Source organism: Hypanus sabinus, chromosome 5 (assembly GCF_030144855.1).
Source record: "Hypanus sabinus isolate sHypSab1 chromosome 5, sHypSab1.hap1, whole genome shotgun sequence".
NCBI lineage: Eukaryota > Metazoa > Chordata > Chondrichthyes > Myliobatiformes > Dasyatidae > Hypanus > Hypanus sabinus.
Window position 1 is genome coordinate 69,023,006 of NC_082710.1, and position 26,679 is coordinate 69,049,684.

The following is a 26,679-nucleotide window of genomic DNA, read 5'->3' on the forward strand; positions in this document are numbered from 1 at the left end:
TCCCGCCTTTCCCTTACGGAAAAAACATGCAAAGAATAGCTGGCAGTTCTGACTGCAGCTAAGAAGATCGTAGTCCAGCGTTGGAAACCTCCTCACGATACTCACTGGCTTCGGAGCTTTTTAGACATTTCTTACCAGGAATTATCATCAGCAAGAGTATATGATGGATGACCAAACAATCTTAATGTGGACAAATTTGATATCTAACTTAAAAGATCTTCTGTTAAAATAGGAATGCTCTGTCTGTGTATGCACTACTATTCAGTTGGTTGGTGGAGGGGATGAGGATGAGAATGAGGGGTGGAGGGGGGATGGCTGGGTTAAACAGTCAAAATGTAATCAGCAACTGGTTGTACTGAATGTAATTTGTTGGTGTTGCAATAAAAAATAGTGATAAAAAAATAAAAAAATGTTTTAGGTGTGGGCTTGTTCTGTTCTAAATAAAGAATAATAATACAAAATGACAATTCTATATTCCACTCTGAAAATGCCACTGGGTCAGTTGTTCCTTTAATGTTCTCATATTATTTCAAAATTCCAATATGTATGTTGCTTGTTTATAAATTTAAACTATGCAGCAAAACCTACTCATTGAAATATTGCATGTTAAAGTTGTAATTACCAAAAAATGACTCCTCCACAACACAAGCTGTTCATATACTTTTTGATTCTCTTCCTGTAGTTTCTTAATGCTTATTGATTCTGTTGACTCTTCGGGGAACATGGAACAAAATTTGACCAGTAGCTCATTCCATTCTTCCCCCTCTCTTGACAGCTGTTGGTCAGTTTTAGCTAGTTCAATCTTGTACTCATTTTCCATTTGGAATAAACTTTGAATTGTTTCCTGAATAATAATAAAAATAAACTTCAGTCCAACACACTGTATACCTTTTCTCAAGTAGGTTTAAAATGACGGAAACATGAAATGGCATCAATGCCGGCAGGGATGCACAGCAAGGACACACGTTGCTGAAGCACAGAAGTATGTTAAAATTTCACAATACCCATTCAAATTCCCCCATCTTGGTGCACTGAATTTCATCTGAAATGAAGTGTTAAATTTGCCATTACTCTGACCAAACTGCACTTCATCAACCTGTCATTAGCCTACAATTTGAGATAGATATGTTCTTGATTAGCTAGGGCATCAAAGGGTTTGGGGTGAAGGCAGGGGATTGGGGACGACTGGAAGAATTGGATCAGCCCATGATTGAATGGTGGAGTAGACTCGATTGGCCGAATGGCCTACTTCTGCTCCTATAATTCTTGTAATTAGATGTTATTTTAGACAGTGGTCTCCATTTTCTTCTATCCATACATGGGATTTTCATCCTTATTTACAAAACAGAATTAAATCACCATGTCTGATTGTCTCAGAACAAATTTCAGTGAGCCACTTTTTTGAAATAAGGCAAACTGGTAGAAGGGGATTGTCTAATTTAGCTGCTGCCATCAGTGAAGAAAGATATTGTTTAAATCATTTCACAGCCTTCTGTTACAGGAAATGCAGATGGTCCTTGGTAATGACTGGCTTCTATTCCTGAGAACAGTTTGTAACCTGAACTGTTCCCAAGTTGAAAGTAAACAAAAACAGAATGTGGGAGAGGATCTCAGAAACAGCTATGAAAGGAGATGAGTCGCATTGTGAAGCGAAGCTGCCAGCTGGCCTCACCGTCTCCGTACACTGGAATACCACATTTCCACAGTAGATGCCTGCACCCCCATAAATACACCCAACCAGTTTCCCAGACAGGGTGCTCACAAGCCACGTGACCATAACCACTCTACTAGCAAACACGAGGAAATCTGCAGATGATGGAAATTCAAGCAACACACACAAAATGCTGGTGGAATGCAGCAGGCCAGGCAGGCATCATCTATAGGGAGAAGTACAGTCGATATTTCGGGCCAAGACCCTTCGTCAGGACTAACTGAGAGAAGAGATAGTAAGAGATTTGAAAGTGGGAGGGGGAAGGGGGAGACCCAAAATGATATAAGACAGGAGGGGGAGGGATGAAGCTAAGAACTGGGAAGTTGATTGGCAAAAGGGATACATAGCTAGAGAAGGGGGAATATCATAGGACGGAAGGCCTTGGAAGAAAGAAAGGTGGATGGGAGCACCAGAGGAAGATGGAGAACAGGCAAGGAGTTATTGTGAGAGGGCCAGAAAGAAAAAAAAGAAAAAATGTATATATAATAAATAAAGATAAGTGCCAGGAGGGAGATCGGTGGGGATTTTGTGTGTGTTCCCATTCTACTAAATCATTTCTAATCAGTTTAGGATCTTTCCATAATTTCTACAGTGCTAGGGGTTTCAAAAGAAACTGCAAAATATCAATAAAAATGTTTGAACTTTAAAAGGCCAGACTAGTATTAAATACATTGTTTCTAGGTTACTTTTACCGATAGAACAGTAATGTTTAAAGCTTACCTGCAAAAGACTATCTTTCTCCTGTAGATGATTAGAAAGCTTATTAATTTCTGCTTCAACTTCCTCATTTTCTGGGGTAAGGCATTCTGTTAGTGTCTTGTCCTTCAAAGAAACAATTTGTTTCTCAAGGCTCGTGTCCATTTTACTAAGTTCTTCATCTCTACTTTCCTCCATCATAAGCTGTTGAACAAAACTTACACACTTACAACCTCATTCAAACACCATTAAATTGTCACCCAATATTTCTACACCAAGTTAAAAAATCAGAACTTAATACATGGGCCACCATCTCATGACTGGAGGGGAATAAAGGAATGTGAAATGATTTTGCACTTATTGGAAATTTCAGTATCATAGAAACTTGTGGCCAAATTCAAACAAATTAATTTGGATAGTTTTCAAATCAAGGTTACAGTAACTTCCATGGAAAGTTTTGAAAAAGATATACAGATGCATTTCATACATAGTGGCCAACCTTTTAAAAAAATGAGACTTAAAATGAAAATATTCACTTTGAGCATTATTTCAGCAGGTGTGATTTTCTGCAAGATGCTGAAGACAAAAGAAATTGATAAGTTCATGTGATTTTGATGAGTTATTCATGATTTCAGTTAGTTTGTATTACCCACCATGACTGAAGTCGATACATTTCTTGAGTAATTTATTACAAATAACTTGAATGATTTTAGTCAATCAGTAGTCTCAAAAAGGGAATGATATTGGCACTTGAGAGAAATTAATATGCACAACCATGGGGAAAAGGAGTAAAAGGGAGGAAGATTGCTGCCTCAACAAAAACTGTTTGTCTATGTAGCAAACAGTTCCACCCATCAGTGCACAAAGAATTTTCTGCTAAAATATTTGCTGAGAATGACCTTTTATTTTGGTAGGAAGCATTAAATAATGCAATGCTACACAGAAGCAGATTATACATTCTGATTAAAATTAGCTTTTACAAGAGCCATACACTCCCACCAGTTTAGACAACAGTGCCTGCCAAAAATGGGTGAAGAAGATAAAGTAGGTTACCAAATTAGTTTAATGGTTATAGAGTGCTCCAAAGTTGAAAAAGGCCGTACCCAGTGCAGGGAATAAACTAGAACCCGATAAACCTTTCAAAACAATAAAGCAGGAACACCCCCAAGAGCATGTCAATCATTACAGGAGGATTCCAATGTAGTCACAAGAACCTTTGATAGGGTGAGACAGAATAGACATGGAAACAATGTTTGCTATAATGGGCGAATCTAGGTCTAGAGCACACAGCATCAGAATACATGAACATCCCACGCAGCCGAATTCTAAAATACATTAAAGTCATGAAGAATCTTCATTCTAAGGAACTTGTTAAGTATGACTCACCACCTCAGAGCTTTCTGGCAGGGCTTTTTTCATTTCTTCTTGTTCGACTTTGATACATTTCAGCTTCTCCTGAAGTTCATCCCTTTCCTTTAGCAAGCAGGACTTTTCATCCTCCAGCTGCTGGATCCGTTGATTGAATTCTTTTTCCCGAATTTCTACCTCCTCCTCTTTGGAAACACGGGATCTCAGCGTTTTGATCTCAGCAAGCAACATGTCACGTTGAGAGGCTGTGCGGTGAAGTTCCTCCTCTTGTTTTTGTGTCTAATTTGAAAATTGATTAATATTGCTAGAGTACACTAAATGTAAATGAAGTTATTTCCCATTGGAGGAAACCACTTTTTTATTATTTTTTATAAGATATTAGATGAAGTAATGTGAGGCTGAAGTTGTAGTTTTATCATTTATATATATTTTTTAAACAAATGCTTGTATTTTTCCATAGTGTCTGGTGGCTAGTCCCCACTTACTGGCATAAAGAGGTATAGCAGTTAGACTAATGGTTTATCATCATTCTCATTGGTTATATTAGCACATTACCCATGTGATGTATTTGTGCAAGTATTGGTGGGTTAATAATTATGTAAGGAATTTTATCTCATCTCAATTACAAAGGTGATAGAGTTATCAAAGGCACCATCTTTTTCACGTTTTATCATCTTCTTTGCTTTACATTAATTTTGGCTATGTTTCTCAGCAATTTACTTTGTTTGCTTACTATTTGTATGTTTCTTTAAACTTTAAAATTAATGGTTAAGAATTAAGACTGCTCGCCATGCTTGCCACCCAGAAGAGTCCAAAGGATCAGAAACTAACAGTAAACTGACACTATTTTCATTAGTTGAATCTATAAATGTCAGGCTAACTAGCACATCATCAAATTTCACAATGTACAACAGTGATTAGATCCTTGTTTCCAATTCTGAAGTTCATTAAAGACACAAGGACTACAGGTAATTTGTTAAAAATAACTCACCACCTCAGAATTTTCTTGCAGGACTTTTTTCATTTCATCTTGTTCTGCTTTGATTACTTTCAGCATCTTCTGGAGTTCATCCCTTTCCTTTATCAAATGTGATTTTTCACCCTCCAGCTGCTGGAACTGCTGATAGAATTCTCTTTCCCGAATTTCTACCTCTTCCTCTTTGGAAACACTGGATCTCAGCCTTTCAATCTCAGCAAGCAACATGTCACGCTGAGAGACTGTGCGGTGAAGCTCCTCCTCTTGTTTTTGTGTCTAATTTAAAAATTGATCAACATTGCTAGATTACACAAAATGTAAATGAGTTGTCCCATTGGAGGAAACCACTTGTTTAATTACTTTTTATAAGATATTAGATGAATTAATACAAGACTCAAATTGTCATTTATTCATTTATGTCTTTTAATAAACTCATGTATTTTTCACAGTATGTGGTGGTTCATCCTCAATTCCTGGCAACTCGAGGCCTAACAATTAAATTAACGGTTTATCATCTTTCTCATTTTTCATTAGCTAAGTAATTGTGCAACCATTGATTATTTTATAAGCACCTAAAGACTTTTCTCATATCTTGATTATAAAAGTGACAGATTTTTCAAAGCACCATTTCTCTTCTTTTGATCTTTGCCTTCTTTACTTTTCATTCACCTCAGTTCTTTGCTTAGTTTGCTTGGTATCTGTACATTTGTTAAAACTTTAAAATAAATGATTGTTAAGAATTAAGACTGATTGCCATTCTTGACTCCCAGATTCCAGAGGATCAGAAACATAACAAATAAAAAAATTAATTTGGTGCTCGAACATGGGGTGATTACTTGAAGAAAACTGGACAAAGGAAGGAAGTTTTAAGCATGCATCTGGGAGGTGAGACAGCTTCCTCTGTTCCTTATTTGTCCAAGAATAAATACCTTCAGTATATCAGTTAAAGGGAATTTAAGAGTGAGCAGATGACTGTGACAGATACAATTAAAATTTTCATAATTGGGAGGCCAGTATAAACTATCAGAGAAACCCAAAGGCTAATATATATTGTCAGACAACAGCCCAATAAAAGATCTAAAATATTGGATGAATAAATTTGCTTTGTGGTTTTATCCTGATGTTATAGATTTTTGATGTCTAAAAGTGAAGAGAACTCCTTAAGATCAAATTTAATACAATGGCCAAAGTTTTGAAACAGACCAGTGAATCCCTTGAATTCCCAGTTTAGAGGTTACAGTTAACTGAAATCCTAAAGCATCAATTGGTTAAGTAGTACGGAAGAAATGTGCTATCAGTCCTACGTCTAGAGAGAATTGGCTTACAAGTGATGTTGAAATGATATATAATGTGATCAGAAACCTGTGGTGGGGAACAAAGTAGACAGCTTGGAAGCTAGTGACCTTAACAGGCTGCGAAAGCACAATCATAAGCGTAGAACAGATAGATGCTTTAAGAGGCAAACACATTGATTTAGAGGATCAAATCTGTGGACTGTGTCGGCAAGTGAATGATTTAACTAACCAATAAGCAGAAAGGGAGAAACCCTAGTATGCTGAAAGAGCGCTATGAAAATAATAATACATCAGCAAAAAATGCAGATCTATGCGTTAACAGAGCAGGTGAAAGAACATGCAAATACATCAATAGCCTGAAGCTCTAATCTGAATTGCAAAGTGAAAGGAGGCACCTCACTATTGTGCAGGAAAGACTATCAGTGGGCAGTGCAGTCAACCCAGTGGGCAGAGTCAGCAGTGATGTCAATCACACTGAAAAGCAGCCAACACTGACGTGTACCCAGAAACTGCGACACCTTGGCAACTCCAAGAAACTGCACGGTGTTACCAGTGATTTTACTTATGTTAGAATGCAACCAAAATTGACCTCCAGAACGCCAAAAAATTGCAAAGGGATACTGACTCAGAGACTTCTAGAGGCTTAGGTGATGATAACAGTAATGAGGTCATTGCTCTGGCAGCAATAGCAAGACCTGGCCCAGTAAAACCTAAGGGAGGAACCTGGAAGAATGATGATTTTATTTTTATATATATATATAAATAAAAAAATTGGATCCATATGATGACATTCAAATTTTAGCTACCATGCCAACAACTCAGCAGATAAATCAAAAGTTAAGGATAGTTAAGGATAAACAGAATTTACCAGATGATTGGGATATAATTAAAAAGTGATTAGAACAACAATGCCCAACACAGATTGATTGTAAACAAAAGGCTTCAGATGATGCTTCTGAATATGAAGACAGCTATCGGACAGTTTGAATCAGCAATAATGAAGATTATATGGAAGAATCCAGATAGCGCTCTCCCAGGTCAACTTTCGTCAATGTCTCGAAATTAGCTGTTGCCAAAATGGTGAAACTGACAAGAGCAAATTTGAATGAAATTGCAGTTCCCTACCGCAATCTGGTGTTAAATCATCAAACAAGTGGAGCAAGGTATCAAAGTCAGGATACCAACTGTCTACACCTGCTAATCAACTAAAAAGTAGAACTGGAATTCAGAGCAATATGCTAATTTATTAGTTAGGAATGAACATGATGTACTTTGTACTTGCTCGATTATCTAGCCTTCACAGGACTCAAAACAAATTTGGACGAGGCACAATTGCAACAAGAGGAAATGATACACTTGGGACAGAAATTCTCCCAAGGCAAATGAGAAATCATTAAAGATCTTGCAAAGCTATTAAATCAGTAAAATCACCTACAACAGTCATTCAATCATTCCTGGTTTGTGCAACTACAACAGAACATGGGTCGATTCATATGCTGCAGTTGCTCAACCCTCACTAGTCTACTGAAAAGCAGCAAGCACTCTGATGACCCTGTGACTCTTGATGAAGATCACATAGAAGCTTTTCAAACTTTAAAGACAATATTAAGTACTGCACTTGCATTGGGAATCCTGGTATGGGAAGACCACTTATCCTTATGTCAACGAGAAGCACGATTATATGACGGCAGTTTTTACTCATGGAGACAAACAGCAACCTATTGGTTATTACTCTGCCAAATTAGACAATGTAACCTTAGGATGGGGATCATGTCTACGAGCAGTGCAAACTTACCTGGCAGTCATGACCACTTCAAACATTGTGCTGGATCAGACTTTAAATGTTCAATGTCAATATCAGTGCATACTCTGACTATGAACAGGGCCTCTCAAGTGACAATTGCTCAGTGTTCCAAGTAGTCCACTGTTCTTGAAGCACCTAATATCATCATTCAACAAGTCCAACAAATACAGCTACACTGGTGTCAGTGAACAGAGAAGATTATGATTATCATGACTGCAAGAACAATAACATGCCAAGAAGATGCAAATTGCCATAAAGAAGTGCCTTTATTGAACCCGAATCAGATTCGGTACACTGATGGCTCCTCAACCATTGAGTGAGAAATTTGAATGGCTGCCTGGGCTATTGTTACAGAAAATGAAGTGATGGCCTCAGGAAACATAGCTCCTGGTACCTCTACACAAAAGGCAGAACTGAAAACTTTGACTGAAGCCTGTAAACTAGCAGAAAGATCAGCAAATACCTGCACAGATTATTTAGTTCATGACTTTGGAGATTTATGGAAATAGAGGATTCCTTCCAGCTGTGAGAACTCCAATTAGGAATGCAAATGCGAACCCTAACCCTAATGCGAATTACTATAAGAAACTAAGGAGTTCATACAACTGCCATCAGAAGCTGCAATTTCAAAACATTTAAGGTCACTCCAAAATGACCACATTGGAAAGCAGTGGAAATGCATTTGCACATCAAACAGCAAAAGGGCAGTGAAAGAAGGAATAAATAAAAACAAGAAATGGAAGAAAACCCGATAACTGAAACAAAGTTAAACACTGTTACAAACATGGAAGATATTCAAGTGCAAAATTAATGCTCAAGTGCAGTAAAGTGGTATTGGATGAAGAATGGTGGGTTATTAAACAATGGAGTAGGGAAATACAACACTAGCCAAGGACTGTTAGCTCCAGCTGAACTGCTTCCATATCTGGCAAGGACCCTTGCCAGGGTCAACCCACGAGAAGCGGGAGGTCCCGACAACATCCCTGGACATGTGCTCAAGGAATGTGCTGATGTGTTAGCAGATGTCCTGACAGACATTTTCAATATCGCACTTAGTCAAGCTATTGTCCCCAGATGCTTCAAAACCTCCACAATCATCCCTGTAGCAAAGAAATCAGTTGTAGCCTGTCTGAATGATTACCGTCCCGTCAGCCTGACCCCCATAGTGATGAAATGTTTTGAACGGCTTGTCAAGCCTCATATCACAGCCAGCCTCCCCTCATCACTGGATCCTCTACAGTTTGCTTATCGTCCAAATCGCTCTACGGAGGACACAATATCCACCACACTGCACACAGTTCTCTCCCACTTGGACAGTAAAGACACTTACACCAGAATCCTGTACATTGTTTTCAGTTCAGCATTCAATACCATCATCCCGCAGAGACTAGTGGAGAAACTGTCGCTGCTTGGCCTTAACACTGCCATGTGTCGCTGGATTCTGGATTTCTTGACAGAGACACCACAGTCAGTCTGTGTTGGCAGGAACATCTCTGACTCCACCACACTGAGCACTGGATGCCCACAAAGCTGTGTGCTCAGCCCATTGCTGTTTACACAGCTAACACATGACTGTGCAGCCAGATTCAGGGAGAACCTGATCATTAAATTTGCTGATGATACCACAGTGGTGGGGCTCATCAGCAAAAATGATGAAACAATGTACAGGGAGGAGGTCAAACACCTAGAGAGCTGGTGCAGTGACAACAACTTGATGCTTAATGTCACGAAAACCAAGGAGATGATCGTCGATTTCAGATGGTCTCAGCCAGAGCACACATCCCTCAGCATCAGCGGCTCCACAGTGGAGAGTGTGGAAAACATCAAGTTTGTTGGGGTGCAGATCTCGGACAATCTCACCTGGTCCAGGAACACCACTGGGATTGTGAAATGAGCCCAACAGAGATTGCACTTTCTGAAGAAGCTTAAACAAGCATCACTACCCACTAACATCTTAACTACATTCTACAGAGGAGTGGTTGTGTGCTGACCTTTTGCATCACAACCTGGTACTCCAGCTGCAGTGCTGCCAACAAAAGAGCCTTGCAGAGGGTGGTTAGGGGAGCAGAGAAGGTTATTGGGGTCTCCCTACCTTCTGTCCAAGACCTCTTTCAGAGTCGATGCCTCCAGAAGACACGAGACATCATTAAAGACCCCTCACACCCTCTCCATGAACTGTTTTTTCTTCTGCCATCAGGTAAATGTTACAGGAGCATCAAAACAAAACCACAAGGCTACTAAACAGCTTTCTCCCACAGGAAGTCAGACTGCTAAATAGCTGCTCTACCTGACTCTGCTTTGGACACTTTTAACTTGCACTGGACACTTATAACTTGATTTTAACCAACATGTGGCAGTCATGTTTTACTATTTATTGTTGTGCTTATTATTTAGTGTTGCGTTTGTTATGTTATGATTGCACTTGTCCCTGGGAAACGCTGTCTCATTCTACCCTGCAGAGCTGATATACGGTTAGAATGACAATAAAGTTTCTGAATCTTGAATCTGGCACAGCAGATTAACTTCTTAGGACACACTGGAGTGCAAAAGATGGTTGGCAGATTCTCCCAGTGGTGATAGAATACGAAAGTTCAGGATGCAAGTTCAACAAACAGTGGAGAGATTATGACACGCCTGAAAACAAACACCAAATCAACAAAGAAGCTATCTCAACTAAGTACTCCTGCCCCACCTGAGCGGACTACATTACCTTGTCGAAATGCTAAGGCCATTCAGATGTCTTACTAATAGTGGACAAAATTTCAAGATGGGAGGAAGCCATCTCAGAAAGAAAAGCTACTGCCAAACACACTGCCAAAACTTTCATTAAGGACTGTATTCCCAGATGGAGGTTGCCATGCCACATTGACCTTGACTAAGGAACACATTTCACTGCAAATGTTTGTCAAGAATTATGTTGGCTGATGAACATTTTCATTGCCCAAATCATCTGGAGTTATCAGGAAAGTTGAAAGAATGAATGGCACCATCAAAAATCTGCTGAGTAAGAGTCATGAGGAGGGAGTACCATGGACTACAACTCTTCCTTTGGTTTTATACAGCATCAAATCAATCCCAAACAAGAAAACAAAATTGAGTCTTGCTGAAGTGGAACAATCTGTTACTACCGGCAGCTCTCGGCTCAGAAAGTCTGATATACATGTTAGTTTAGCTGATAATTGTGTAAAACTAAAAGAAGCTGTTCAGTCGCCTTCTCAACAGGTTTCTGCTGAATGGAGTTGTCCATTGGTGGGAGGACCCCACTCATTGATTCCTGGCCAAGAAACCACATAAGGTACTCCTGGGAGCTTGGGGGATCCTTACAAAGTACTGTTGATTACCAATTCAGCAGTTAAGGTAAAAGGTAAAAGTGAATACATCCCAGCCACTGAAAATGAGTTAAAGTGACTCCAGACTAAGACATATTTTGGGAAGACTTCAAGCACAAATATAATTATTTGACATTACAGACTTCCTTTTGACACTTGTTATTATATTTTTGCCTATTTCCTTTACTCATATGTGCCAGTTAAAATGGCTCACAATGCTTTTAAATAGTAGTTTTTGATAACTCTGTGATGCAAATACTTTTAAGTTTTGAGCCACTCAATTTTCAGATGTGATTCTGCCAGGTCCCTTATAGAATCAAAGGGCGAACTGTTAGTAGAAAGCAGCATAGCAGTTAAACAAACGGTTTATCACCTTTCTCAATTTTCACTGGCTAATTATTAGCAGATTACCTACGTGATGAAATTATACAACCACTGATTGGTTTATAATTATCAAAAGAATTTTGTCTCATCTCAATTATAAAGGTGATTAATTTTTCAGAAACACTATCTTTTTCTCTTTGTCATTGCCGTTTTTGCCTTACATTTGTTTCTGCTTTGTTTCTCAGCAATTTGCTTATCTTTCTTATTATTTGTATTTTTAAGCTTTAAAATAAATTTTTGCTAAGAGTTAAGACTGCTCACCATTCTTGATTCCCTGAAAAGGCCTAACGACCAGAAAAATAACAGATCTGACACCATGCTCATTAGTTGGTCTTATAGATGCCACCCTAAACTAAAGTAAAACAGACAGATAAATTCTAAATTCACAATGTACGTCAGTGATTAGAAACCTGATTCCAATTCTGAAATTCATTAAAAGAAACATAGACTCCAGGTAACTTATGAAATATTACTCACCATCTCAGAATTTTCTTGCAGGACTGTTTTCATTTCACCTTGTTCTGCTTTGATACATTTCAGCATCTCCTGAAGTTCATCCCTTTCTTTTAGTAAACAGGATTTTTCATCCTCCAGTTGCTGGAACCGCTGACTGACTTCTTTTTCTTGAAGTTCTAGCTCCTCCTCTTTAGAAACACGAGCTCTCAGCGTTTCGATCTCAGCAAGCAACAGGTCACGCTGAGACACTGTGTGGTGAAGTTCCTCCTCTTGCTTTAGTGCCTAATTTGAAAATTGATCAACTTTGCTGGATTACACAAAATGTAAATGAAGATTTTTTTTTCCCCCAAGTAGAGGAAACCACTTTATTTTTGTTATTTTTTTATAAGATATTAGATTAATCAATGCAAGACACAAGTTGCCATTTAATCATTTGTTTTTTTTTAATATTAAAAAACTCATGTACATTTCACAATATGTGGTGGTTCGTCCCCAATTAATGGCAGAAAGTGACATAGCAGTTAAATTAATGGTCATAAACATTCTCATTTTTCATTGGCTAAGTGTTAGCATATTATCCACCTGATGTAACTGGGCAATCATTTGATTAGATTGTAATTATCTAAGGAATTCTCTCTTATCTCAATTATAAAGGTGATGGATTTTCGAGATTTCATCTTTCTAAAATTTGATTTCTTTGATTTGTTTCTCAGCTCCTTACTCTGATTGCTTAGCATTTGTATATTTATTTCAACTTTAAAATATCATTAAGAATTAAGACTGCTTGCCACTCTTGATCCTCAGAAGAACCACAAGGGTCGGAAAAATAACAGAGAACCAACACCATGCTCCTTAGTCAATCCGAGAGGTGCCAGGCTAAACTGGGTAAGTAATAGGCTAATAAATTCAAATTTCATGACACAAGTCAAGGATTAGTAACCCGATTCCAATTCAGAAATTTATTAAAGACTGAAAGACGCTTTACTTCGAGTAACTTGTTAAATATGACTCACCAGCACAGAGTTTTCTTGCAGGACTTTTTTCATCTCAGCTTGATTTGCGTTGACAACATTCAGCATTTCCTGAAGTTCATCCCTTTCCTTCAGCAAACAGGATTTTTCATCCTTCAGCTGCTGCATTTGCTGATTGAATTCTTTTTCCCGAATTTCTACCTGCTCCTCATTTGCAACGCAAGCTCTCAGCGTTTTGATCTCATCAAGCAACATGTCACGTTGAGAGACTGTATGGTGAAGCTCCTCCTCTTGCTTTTGTGCCTAATTTGAAAATATTTCTCGATTAGACAAAACGTAAATGAAGATTTTTCTCATGTTCATAAGTTGGTCCAATACATGTGAGGCCAGAGTGAAATAGGCTGATAAATTCAAATTTAATGGCATACGTCAGTGATTGTAAACCTGATTAAAGACACAAAGACTCTTTACTCCAGGCAGGGGATGGGAACCAGGATGATAGAGCTGAGGATGAACCAGCAGGTTTACAAGTAGATGATGGATGTAACATGCATGTAAGAAGAATAAGCCAATAATTGGGTACAAATGGAGACAGAGCAATAAGTTAAATTGTACCACAGCAGCAAAATTCAAAAGGGCGAAGAATGCAGGACTGAAGGTTCTGTATTTAAATGTGTGTAGCATTCAGAATTAGATGGGCAAACTCGCAACACAAGCTTGTCAAGCTGCATTTGGAGCATTGCCAACAGTTTTGGGCCACATATGTCAGAAAGGGGGTATTGTCATTAGAGAGGGGGTTTATGACGATAGGTCTGGTAATGAAGGGATTAACATACAAGGAGCATTGGGCAGCATTGAGCTTGCACTCACTGGAATGGGTGGGGGGGGATTCTCACTGAAACCTACTGAATGTTGGAAGGACTGGTTAGGGCAGGCATGGGCAAACTACGGCCCGCAGGCCATATGCTTTTTAATCTGGCCCGCAAAACTTGATGAAATTATATTAATAAACCTTGTTAACGTTTTTTCCCCGGAATTCTGGCGTTTTCCCAATAGATGACGCACTCCGTATACATTTGTGGAGAACCATTTCCTGGCACATCCGAACCGGCTCACAATTAGCCTGTGTTCCCGCTAAGGGAGATAGCCTGCGGGGATTTGCGAGCACAGAGCTTTGGAGCCTCTGCGCCACGGGGGGCAGGTTGAGGGAGGCTTAAAAGTGAGGCTGGGGATTTCAAATAAAGTTTTTTTCTTCGACTGCAGTTACCGACTCCGTGTCGTAATTTTAGCGCTGCATGTAGCACACCGCTACACATTGACCTTTGTTGAGGTGCAGCGTATTACTCCACATTTGCGCTTTACTCTTTATTCAGCTCAACCTATTTGTGTGAACAGGCGTTCAGCGTCATGAACATCAACAAAGCCAGCCACAGATCCAAGTTAACTGACCAACACCTCAGATCCATCCTGAGAATCGCCACAACAAAACTAAATCCAGACTTTGATGCGCTGGCTAAAAAGGGAGTCCAACAACACTGTTCCCACTGAAATTAAAAATAAGTTTCTTCGTTGTGTTATGTAAAAAATGCATTTGAAAATATTTTTTTCAATAAGCCTTACATGTTACATGTCATTTCTGTTAAGTGATGGACATGAGTAGTGCGCAGGTGCACGTACGTTCTCAAAATAAAAAATGCGCTCCAGATCAAATAACGCGCTCCGCATACTGGCGCGCTGTCACTGTTCTGTCCTTGTGCTGGTCGTTGTTGAGTTTTGGCACAGGGGACAATTGAATAAGAAGGAGCAGGACAAGTAGACCTGCATCTCATACCGTTTTTGAAATAAAGACAGTCAGGAGGAGAGTGATGATGATAATATCTTGAAGGATAACAGAATTTTCAGTGCTTTAAAATAATAACTGTTACTATTAAAAAAAGCTATTTTATTCATTTAATTTTCAGTGTTTTAAAAGTCATTTCAATAAATAGCTATATACGATGGGACTTCAAAGACAGATATTTTGTTGTAATGCATTTGTTCATTTTCAATTGAAATTAAAGCACATGTTTTCTACATATCCCATGATATTTTATTTTCGCTTATGAGGTGTATTACCAAAACACTCTGTCCATCTGCTCCTGGTCCGGCCCCCCTGTCAAATTTTAGAACCCTTTGTGGCCCACAAGTCAAAAAGTTTGCCCACCCCTGGGTTAGGGAGATAAGGGTTGATGTGGAGAGGATGTTTCCCATGGTGGGGGTATACTGAATTAGAGGGCACAGCCTCAAAATAGAGGGGTGACCTTTTAGAACAAAGAAAAGGAAGAATTTTTTTTGCCAGGAAGTAGTGAACCTGTGGAATGTTCTGCCACAGACTACGGTGGAGGCCAAGGCCATGGGTTATTTCAAGATGAAGTTGACAGTTTCCTGATCGGTCAAAGCATCAAAGGATATGGCAAGAATGGGGTTGGGTGGGATCTGAGATCAGCCATGATGGAATGGTACAGCAGACTCGATGGGCCAAATGGTCTAATTCTGCTCCTATGTCTTGTGGTCTCTTGTTAAATATGACTCACCAGCACAGAGTTTTCGTGCAGGACTTTTTTCATCTCAGCTTGATTTGCTTTGACAACATTCAGCATTTCCTGAAGTTCATCCCTTTCCTTCAGCAAACAGGATTTTTCATCCTTCAGCTGCTGCATTTGCTGATTGAATTCTTTTTCCCGAATTTCTACCTGCTCCTCATTTGCAACGCAAGCTCTCAGCGTTTTGATCTCATCAAGCAACATGTCACGTTGAGAGACTGTATGGTGAAGCTCCTCCTCTTGCTTTTGTGCCTAATTTGAAAATATTTCTCGATTAGACAAAACGTAAATGAAGATTTTTCTCATGTTCATGTTGGTCCAATACATGTGAGGCCAGAGCGAAATAGGCTGATAAATTCAAATTTAATGGCATACGTCAGTGATTGTAAACCTGATTAAAGACACAAAGACTCTTTACTCCAGGCAGGGGATGGGAACCAGGATGATAGAGCTGAGGATTAAATAGCAGGTTTACAAGTAGATGATGGATGTAACATGCATGTAAGAAGAATAAGACAATAATTGGGTACAAACAGAGACAGAGCAAAAAGTTAAATTGCACCACAGCAACAAAACTCAAAAGGGCGAAGAATGCAGGACTGAAGGTTCTATATCTAAATGTGTGTAGCATTCAGAATGAGGTGGGCAATCTCGTATCACAATTAGAGATTGGTCAGTATGATCTTGTGGGCATCACTGAATCATGGCTGGGAGGAGGACATGGTTGGGAGCACAACATCAAAGGACCTATTTTGACGTTCAGGTAGGAAGGCATAGGTGGTGATGAGGATCTGTTGGCAAGTGATGGAATTACATCTTTACAAAGAGGTGACATAGAGTAGAGAATATTGAATCTTTGAGGGTGGAGTTAACAAACCGCAGAGGTAATAAAAAATCATTATGAAAATCATATATAGGCCTCCAAACAGTAGCCAAGACCTGGGGTTGAGATTGCAAAGGGAGCTAGAAAAGGCATATAATAAGGGTATTAACACAATTATAATGGGGAACTTCAATACGCAAGGGGATTGGGAAAATCAGGTTGGTGTCGGATCACAAGAGAGGAAATTTGTTGAATGCCAACAAGATGGCTTTTAAGAGCAGCTCAAGTGCAAGCCTGCTCGAGGGGAAGGCTATCTTAGATTGGGTGTTTTCTAATAACCCAGATGTTATTAGGGAGCTTAAGGTAAAGGAGCCTTTAGGAGGCAGTGATCATAATATAGAAACATAGAAAATAGGTGCAGGTGTAGGCCATTTGGCCCTTTGAGCCTGCACCGCCATTCAGTATGAGCATGGCTGATCATCCAATGCAGAACCCTGCACCTGCTTTTTCTCCATACCCCCAATCCCTTTAGCCACAAGGGCCATATCTAACTTCCTCTTAAATATAGCCAATAAACCAGCCTCAACTGTGGCAGAGAATTCCACGGATTCACCACTCTCTGTGTGAAGACATTTTTCCTCATCTCAGTCCTAAAAGGCTTCCCCTTTATCCTTAAACTGTGACCTCTCATTCTGGACTTCCCCAACATCAGAAACAATCTTCCTGCATCTAGCCTGTCCAATCCCTTTAGAATTTTATATGTTTCAATAAGATCCCCCCTCAGTCTTCTAAATTCCAGTGAGTATAAGCCTAGTCGATCCAGTCTTTCTTCATATGAAAGTCCTGCCATCCCAGGAATCAATCTGGTGAACCTTCTCTGTACTCCCTCTATGGCAAAAATGTCTTTCCTCAGATTAGGGGACCAAAACCGCACAAAATATTCTAGGTGCGGTCTCACCAAGGCCTTGTACAACTGCAGTAGAACTGCCCTGCTCCTGTACTCAAATCCTTTTGCTATGAATGCCAACATACCATTTGCCTTTTTCACCGCCTGCTGTACCGGCATGCCCACCTTCAATGACTGGTATACAATGACACCCAGGTCTCGTTGCATCTCCCCTTTTCCTAATCGGCCACCATTCAGATAATAATCTGTTTTCCTGTTCTTTTAACCAAAGTGGATAACCTCACATTTATCCACATTAAATTGCATCTGCCATGAATTTGCCCACTCACCTAACCTACCCAAATCACACTGCATCCTCTTAGCATCCTCCTCACAGCTAGCACCGCTGCCCAGCTTTGTGTCATCCACAAACTTGGAGATGCTGCATTTAATTCCCTCATCTAAATCATTAATATATATTGTAAACAACTGGGGTCCCAGCACTGAGCCTTGCAGTACCCCACTAGTCACTGCCTGCCATTCTGAAAAAGTCCCGTTTACTCCCACTCTTTGCTTCCTTCCTGTCTGCCAACCAATTCTCTACCCACATCAATACCATACCCCCAATACCATGTGCTTTAAGTTTGCACACTAATCTCCTGTGTGGGACCTTGTCAAAAGCCTTTTGAAAATCTAAATATACCACATCCACTGGCTCTCCCCTATCCACTCTACTAGTTACATCTTCAAAAAATTCTATAAGATTCGTCAGACATGATTTTCCTTTCACAAATCCATGCTGACTTTGTCCGATGATTTCACCTCTTTCCAAATGTGATGTTATCACATCTTTGATAACTGACTCTAGCATTTTCCCCACCACCAATGTCAGACTAACCGGTCTATAATTCCCCGGTTTCTCTCTCCCTCCTTTTTTAAAAAGTGGGGTTCCAATCCTCAGGAACTAATCCAGAATCTAAGGAGTTTTGAAAAATTATCACTAATGCATCCACTATTTCTTGGGCTACTTCTTTAAGCACTCTGGGATGCAGACCATATGGCCCTGGGGATTTATCTGCCTTTAATCCCTTCAATTTACCTAACACCACTTTCCTACTAACATGCATTTCCCTCAGTTCCTTCATCTCACTAGACCCCTGGTCCCTTACTATATTCATAAGATTATTTATGTCCTCCTTAGTGAAGACAGAACCAAAGTAGTTATTCAATTGGTCTGCCATGTCTTTGTTCCCGATGATCAATTCACCTGTTTCTGACTGTAAAGGACCTACATTTGTCTTGACCAATCTTTTTCTTTTCACGTATCTATAAAAGCTTTTACAGTCAGTTTTTATGTTCCCTGCCAACTTCCTCTCATAATCTTTTTTCCCTTTCCTAATTAAGTCCTTTGTCCTCCTCTGCTGGTCTCTGAATTTCTCCCCGTCCAAGTGTGCCGCTTTTTTTTGCTAATTTATATGTTTCTTCTTTGGACTTGATACTATCCCTAATTTCCCTCGTCAGCCACGGGTGCACAATCTTCCCTGGTTTATTCTTTTGCCAAACTGGGATGAACAATTGTTGTAGTTCATCCATGCGATCTTTAAATGCTTGCCATTGCATATCCACCGTCAACCCTTTAAGTATCATTTGCCAGTCTATCTTAGCTAATTCACGTCTCATACCTTCAAAGTTACCCTTCTTTAAGTTCAGAACCTTTGTTTCTGAATTAACTATGTCACTCTCCATCTTAATGAAGAATTCCACCATATTATGGTCACTCTTACCCAAGGGGCCTTGCACGACAAGATTGCTAACTAACCCTTCCTCATTGCTCAATACCCAATCTAGAATGGCCTGCTCTCTAGTTGGTTCCTCGACATGTTGGTTCAGAAAACCATCCCACATACATTCCAAGATATCCTCTTTCTCAGCACCGTTACCAATTTGGTTCACCCAATCTATATGTAGATTGAAGTCACCCATTATAACTACTGTTCCTTTATTGCACGCATTTCTAATTTCCTGTTTAATGCCATCCCCAACCTCACTACTACTGTTAGGTGGCCTGTACACAACTCCCACCAGCGTTTTCTGCCCCTTAGTGTTATGCAGCTCTACCCATATCGATTCTACATTCTCCAGGCTAATGTCCTTCCTTTCTATTGCATTAATCTCCTCTCTAACTAGCAATGCTACCCCACCTCCTTTTCTTTCCCGTCTACTCCTCCTGAATATTGAATATCCCTGGACGTTGAGCTCCCATCCTTGGTCACCCTGGAGCCATGTCTCTGTGATCCCAACTATATCATATTCATATTGTATTGGAGAGGGAGAAGCACAAGTTCCATGTATCAGCATCGCAATGGAATAAAGGGAGATACAGGTGCATGAGAGAGGAGCTTGCCCAGGTGGTTTCGAGGAAGCTGCTGGGGATGATGGCAGAGCAGAGATTGCTTAAGTTTTGGGGAATAGTTCGCAAGGTGCAGGATAGATCTGTCCTACAGAAATTGTTCTCTATTGGCAAGCGTAGGCAAAACTGGTCGGCAAGGGAAGTTGCAGACTACATAAAAGCCAAGATAAGGACGTACAAGGTAGCAAGAGTGACTGAGAAGTTGGACCATCGGGAAGCTTTTAAACTCCCAATAAAGGACAACTAAGAAAATTATAAGAGAAAAGATGAGATATGAAAGAAAGCTAGCCAATAATATACAGCAGGATACCAAAAGTTTTATCCCCCAGCTATATAAAGAGTAAAGAGAGGTGACAGCTGATATTGGACCACTGGAATATGATGCTGAGGTAGTAACAGGGGACAAAGAAATGGCAGATGAATTTAATGGGTACTTTGCACCGGTCTTCCAGTGTGCACTTTCTTTCTGGCAGTCTGCTAGAGGTCCGTGAGTGCCACTACAGTTACAAAGGAAAAAGTGCTAGGCAAGCCCAGATGTCTTAAGATGGAAAAGTCACTTCAGCCAAATGGACTACATCCCAGAGTCCTGTTAGAAGTTGCTGAAGAGATAATGGATGCAAATGTCACTCCACCCTTTAAGAAGGGAGGAAAACAAAACAGATGTAATTATAGGCAAGTTAGCCAAACCTCAGTGGCTGGAGAAGTATTGGTGTCCATTATTAAAGATGAGGTTTCAGGGTACTTGGAGACTAATGATAAAATAAGTCAAAGTCAGCATGGTTTCTGTAAAGGGAAATCTTGCTGACAAATATGTTAGAATTATTCAAGGAAGTAACAAGCGGGGTGGACAAAGCAGAGGCAGTGGATGTCTTTTAGTTGGACTTCCAGAAGGCATTTGATAATCTGCCACACACGAGGCTGCTTAACAAGATAAAATCCTATGGCATTACAGGAAAGATATTCTCATGTATAGTGGAATGGCTGACAGCCGGGGGGAATAAAGGTGGCCTTTTCTGGTTGGCTGCCAATGACCAGTGGTGCTCCTCAGGGGCCAATATTGATTGTCAATGATTTGGATAATGGAATTGATGGTTTTCTGGCAAACTTTGTGGATGATATGAAGATAGGTGGAGTGGTAGTTTGGGCAGAGGAAGCAATGTGATTACAGCAGGACTTAGACAAACTGGAAAAAAGAGCAAAATGTGGCAGATAATATAGTGTTGAAAATGTATGATAATAATAGTGCAGACTATTATCTTAATAGGGAGAAGGTTCAAACATCAGATGTACAGAGTCTGTGGTAAAAGCAGCAAATGCAATGTTGGAATTTATTTCAAGGGGAATACAAGTTAAAAGCAGGGAGATAATGCTGAGGCTTTGTAAGACTTGTCAATCTGCACTTGGAACATTGCCAACAGTTTTGGCCCATATGTCAGAAAGGGTGTATTGTCATTAGAGAGGGGATTTATGACGATGATTCCAGTAATGAAGGGGTTAACATACAAGGAGGGTTGGGCAGCATTGAGCTTGCACTCACTGGAATGGGTGGGGGGGGGGGGGAATTCTCATTGAAACCTACTGGACGTTGAAAGGACTGGTTAGGGAGATAAGGGTTGATGTGGAGAGGATGTTTCCCATGGTGGGGGTATCTTGAATTAGAGGGCACAGCCTCAAAACAGAGGGGTGACCTTTCAGAACAGAGATAAGGAGGATATTTTGTTCCCCAGAAAGTAGTGAACCTGTGAAATGTTCTGCCACAGACTGCGGTGGAGGCCAAGGCCATGGGTTATTTAAAGACGAAGTCGATAGTTTCCTGATCAGTCAAGGCATCAAAGGATACTGCAGGAAAGCAGGCGTATGGGGTTGAGTGGGATCCGAGATCAGCCATGATGGAATGGCAGAGCAGACTCAAAGGGCCAAATGGCCTAATTCTGCTCCTATGTCTTATGGTCTCTGTTAAATATGACTCACCACCACAGAGTTTTCTTGTAGGATTTTTTTCATCTCATCTTGTTCTGCTTTGACACATTTCAGCATCTCCTGGAGTTCATCCCTTTCCTTCAGCAAACAGGATTTTTCCTCCTCTAGTTGCTGGAACTGCTGGTTAAATTCATCTTCCTGCATTACTGCTTCATGTTCTTTTGAAACCTGAGCTCTCAGCTTTTTGATTTCATCAAGCTGTACATCAAGCAGAGAATTTAGATGAAGTTCCTCAGCCTGCTTTTGCACCTAATAATAAAAAAAATTGTGTACCGTCATTTGTTTGCCTTGTTAATGTTTTCGTAAGTATATTCAACAGAATATTCTGGGCTAACACTGATCTATAAATTAAAAGCATATGCCAGGAAATTATCATTTTAACCACGGGATACAACAAGTTATTGTTTCAGTTTTCTTTCAAAGTTCCCTTCAATTTCATCCCTTGTTATTTTGACATTCTTCAATATCTCCTGGAGCTCACCATTCCTTTTAGAAATTTAAGAGGAGCAATTCAACCAGCAGTTCCAGAAACTAGCAGATAAATTTATATCTATTTCTGCTTTTGGTTGAAAGCCTAAGCTCTCAACTCTTCAATGAAGCAAGCAGGGCGTGATATCATGCAGTTGCGCTCCTAACCTTGCTTTCCCATTTAATGCAAGTATACACAGAGGCTAGTTCATATTATTTACTTGGATCTTCAGAAGGCCTTTGATAAGGTGCCACAGATGAGGCTGCTCAACAAAGTTAAAGCCAAGGTATTACAAGAAAGACACTATCATGGATTTAAAAAAGGCTAAATGACAGGAATCAAGGAGTGGGAATAAAGTGGGCATTTTCTGGATTGGGTTGCTAGTGATTAGTGCATTCCACAAGAGTTGATGTAAAAACTGGTGCTTTTCACATTATATGTCAATGATATTGATGATAGAATTGATGGCTTTGTGGCCAAGTTTGCAGATGGTACGAAGATAGGGAGTGGGACAAGTGGTGAGGGGAGGATTAGAATATAAAAGCAATGAGTTAACGTGATGATTTATAAGGAATTGGTCAGACCACACTTTAAGTTTTGTGAGCAATTTTTGGCCCCTGATCAAAGGAGAGGTCCAGAGTAGGTTTACGAGATTGATCTCAGAACGAAAGGATTAACATACGAGGAGCATTTGATGACTCTGGGCCTGTAATCACTGGAGTTTCGATGAATGAGGTGTGTATGTGGGGGGGGGGGGGGGGGGGAGAGAAGGGAATCTCATTGAACCCTATCAAATATTGAAAGGCCTAGATAGAGTGGTTGTGCAGAGATGTTTCATATAGTGGGGGAGTCAGATGGCCCGGTTCCCAAACAGCAGAATGTGTTTATAGAACAAAAATCAGGAAGTATTTCCTTAGCCAGAGGATGGTGAATCTACAGAATTCATTGCCACAGATGCCTCTGGAGGCAGTTATTAGGTATATTTAAAGCGGAGATCCGTAGGTTCTTCATGAGTCAAGGTGTTAAAGGTTACAGGGAGAAGGCAGGAGAATGGGGTTGAGGGACAATAATAAATCAGCCATGGTTGAATGGTGGAGCAGACTCTATGGGCAGAACAGCCTAATTCTGTTACTGTGTCTCACGGTTTTTATTAGATGGAGGAGCGGAAACCTGTGTGGTCTTCCTGCTGCTATAGCCCATCCACTTCAAGATTCAATATGTTGCATGCTCAGTGATGCTTTTCTGCACACCACTGTTGTAACATGTGATTATGAGTTACTGTCACCTCCCTGTCAGCTTAAACCAGTTGGCCATTCTCCTCTGACCTTGCTCATTAACAGAATTGTCACTCACTGGATGCTTTTTGTACTATACTCTGCAAGCTCTCGAGCAGTGGTTCCCAACCTTTTATAATGCCATGAAGCCTTACTGTTAACCCAGGGCCTATGGATCCCAAGTTGCGAACCCCTGCTCTAGAGATTGTTGTGAGTGAAAATCCCAGGAGAACAGCAGTTTCTGAGATACTCAAACTAGCCTATTTGGCACCAATCATTCCACTGTCAAAGTCACCTTGGATCACCATTCTTCCCCATTCTGAAGTTCGGCTTGAACAACAACTGAACCGCTTGACCATGTCTGCATGCTTTTATGCATTTGGCTATTGCCACATGTTGGACTGATTGGATAATAAAGGGGCCACTGAGTATTACTGAAGCAGCTAATTAGCATTCTTTAGTTGATAACATTTCACATATTGTTGTAGAATTATTGTTATAAATATGTTGGCAGCAATTTAAGTAAATCTGGATTATAAATTCATTGACAGTGCAAAGATTTCATTAGAACCCATTCAGTATGCGCATAACAGGAATTACTATAAAATCATAACTTACCATTTCAGCATTTCCATGCAGTATTTTCATTTCTTCCTTTTCCACTTGAATACATCTGAGCTTTTCAAGGAACTCGTCTCTTTCAGTTACCAAGGATGATTTTTCATTCTCCAGATGCTGGAGCTTCTGGCTGAATTCATCTTCCAAACTTGCTGCTTTTTTTTCTTTGGAAAGATGATCTTTCAGCCTTTCGATCTCAGCAAGCAACATGTCACGCTGAGACACTGTGTGAAGAAGTTCCTCACCTTGCTTTTGTGTCTAATAAAAGAGGTAGAGGTGTATTCTAATTTCACAAAAATATTAAGATAGAGCTGTATTCCTACAATGCACAAAAAGGCAGGTAAAGATCTTAATCATGTTCATTAGTTTTTCTATACATTGCGGACAAAGTAAACGACAATGCAGAAACTTCTTCACAATCTATTCTGGATACCAATTTAAAATGCACAACTCACCACCTCAGTTTTCTCTTCCAGTACTTTCTTCATTTCATCTTTTTCTGCTCTGATACATTTCAGTGTCTCCAGGAGATTATCTTTCTGCTGTGATAAGGTTAATTTGTCATTCTCCAGTTGCTGGACCTGCTGTTTTAACTGCTCTTTCTGAATTTCTGCTTCCTGGTCTTTGAAAGCATGAACTCTTAGCTCCTCAATCTCAGTGAGTAATGCTTTACGCTCAGCCTCCAAACAATAGAGTTCATCAGCTACCTTCTGCTTAGAATAAAAATATTAGACCACTAATTAGATACCATAGCTCAGTCAAATTTTCACAAGATTATCCTATATAGGTTTGAAGACAAAGTAAATCATGGCAAACTCACTAACAAGTATTCTCTTACAAACTGTTCTATATAGAATAACCATCTAATTAGGAATTCATAAGTTGCACCTCTATTCTTTTTCTGGGCTCTCTTAATTTTTCATTCTTCTGTATTTTAGCATCCTGTAGAAACACCTCAAGTTCATTTTTTTTTCACTTCATTGATGATTTACTTCCTCTATTTGTTGGACACAATGGTTGAATTCTTGAATATTTATCTTTTTCTGTTCCAAATTGTGTACATGCACCTCATCTTCCAAAGCAGGTTGAGACACCACATTTTGGAAATATTCAGTTAGCTCTTGTTCCTATTCAAAATTTACATGCCAACATCACATTCGACCAGGGAAACACATTCCTTCTCTTTGGAATAATTATGAGGTGCATGGAAACTACTCAGAGAGAGTAGCTACTCTCTGCCCAAGGGTGGTGAAGGACAGTTCATTGGATATACTTAAGTTAGAGATGGCAAATATTAAAAGACTGAGCAATATGGGGAACTGGAACAGAAAAGGAACTGAGACCAGCAGAAATTAGCACTAAAAGAGGTAGAGCAGAATAAAAGAGGTAGAGCTGTATTCTAATTTCACAAAACTATTAAGATAGAGCTGTATTCCTACAATGCACAAAAAGGCAGGTAAAGATCTAAAGTGAAAACAATGGTATTCACCATCTTCAATTGTACACTGAGTTCAAATTTTGCTGCACCTCAAATTAAATTTATTTCAACTCAAACCAAGTGTGCATCATTACCTGGGTTTCAGATTTTAAAAGGGGTAAGAAGTATTGCATTTTACAAAACTTCTGATCTAAAAGTAAAACAGTGGAGAAGTAGCACTTGAATCAGTTAACACTTCTCCTTCAGCTCACCTTTTTATCAACTATTTCAGGATTATTTGTTTGAATGTTCAACAATAGGTCTTTTTTTTCCTGAATTTCAATTTTTAGTTCCTTCACTAGCTGCTGCTGGTACTGCACTTCCTCTTGTGCACGATCCAATGCCTCATTGGCCTGTATGGACGAGATGAACAATCCAATTTCCAATCAACCCAAAAAATTAATCTTAAAATTCAACTTTCAAATACTATTGGATGCAGAATTACATTACATAACATGATCAGATCTATTATCCAGAAACAAATACTTGAAAAAGTGTTGAGAACAACTTTAGCTTAAAAATGGCAATTAAATTAATAGGATCAGAATCAGGTTTAATATCACCAGCATGTCATGAAATTTGTTGTCTTTGCGGCAGTCGTACATTGCAATACACAGTAAGAGAAAAAATGTGAATAACAGTCAATGTATATATTAAATAGTGTAAAACTAAAATAATAAAAGCAGTGAGGTAGTGTTCTTGGGTTCAATATCCATTCAGCAGGCCCTCCATACCAGAGAGTGATGCTGTCAGTAAGAATACACTCCACTGTACATCCGTAGAAATTTGCGAATGTCTTTGGTGACATACCAAATTTCCTCAAACTGCTAATTTGTACTATAGCCACTGTATGCGTAATGTATATTGCAATGTACTGCTGCCACAAAGCAACATTTAACAACATATGCCAGTAATATTAAATCTGATTAAGGTTCTGAAAATCTGTCATCAGCAGAAATGTCTGAAAATTCCAGTGACTGAGAATGAATAATCCATTCTCAATCACTAGAATCTTCAGTCTTTCTTGTGCTAAGAGGAAAAAAAGAGAAACGTTCATTTCCGCACAGCAGTGGACTCCAATTAGATATTGCAACGTTACAATTTTGACATTTTGTGCAATTAGACAATAATTGAGTTTTGTCAGTAATTAACTGTACACATTCCAAAATT

At 39.6% G+C, this 26,679-nt stretch overlaps 1 protein-coding gene across 1 annotated transcript in view; it reads right to left on the minus strand.

The window, feature by feature from the left end:
* The window catches only part of cenpe (centromere protein E), a 151,473-nt gene that overhangs the window by 54,082 nt on the left and 70,712 nt on the right, over positions 1–26,679 (minus strand). Inside the window, exons 28-38 of the mRNA XM_059970108.1 lie at positions 25,722–25,862; positions 24,488–24,742; positions 24,033–24,290; positions 21,663–21,920; positions 15,564–15,824; positions 13,033–13,293; positions 12,041–12,301; positions 4,767–5,027; positions 3,794–4,054; positions 2,432–2,611; positions 623–844 (exon numbers count right to left, since the gene is read on the minus strand). Coding sequence (XP_059826091.1) covers positions 623–844; positions 2,432–2,611; positions 3,794–4,054; positions 4,767–5,027; positions 12,041–12,301; positions 13,033–13,293; positions 15,564–15,824; positions 21,663–21,920; positions 24,033–24,290; positions 24,488–24,742; positions 25,722–25,862 — 2,619 coding nt within the window. The remainder of the gene's footprint in view (positions 1–622; positions 845–2,431; positions 2,612–3,793; positions 4,055–4,766; positions 5,028–12,040; positions 12,302–13,032; positions 13,294–15,563; positions 15,825–21,662; positions 21,921–24,032; positions 24,291–24,487; positions 24,743–25,721; positions 25,863–26,679) is intronic.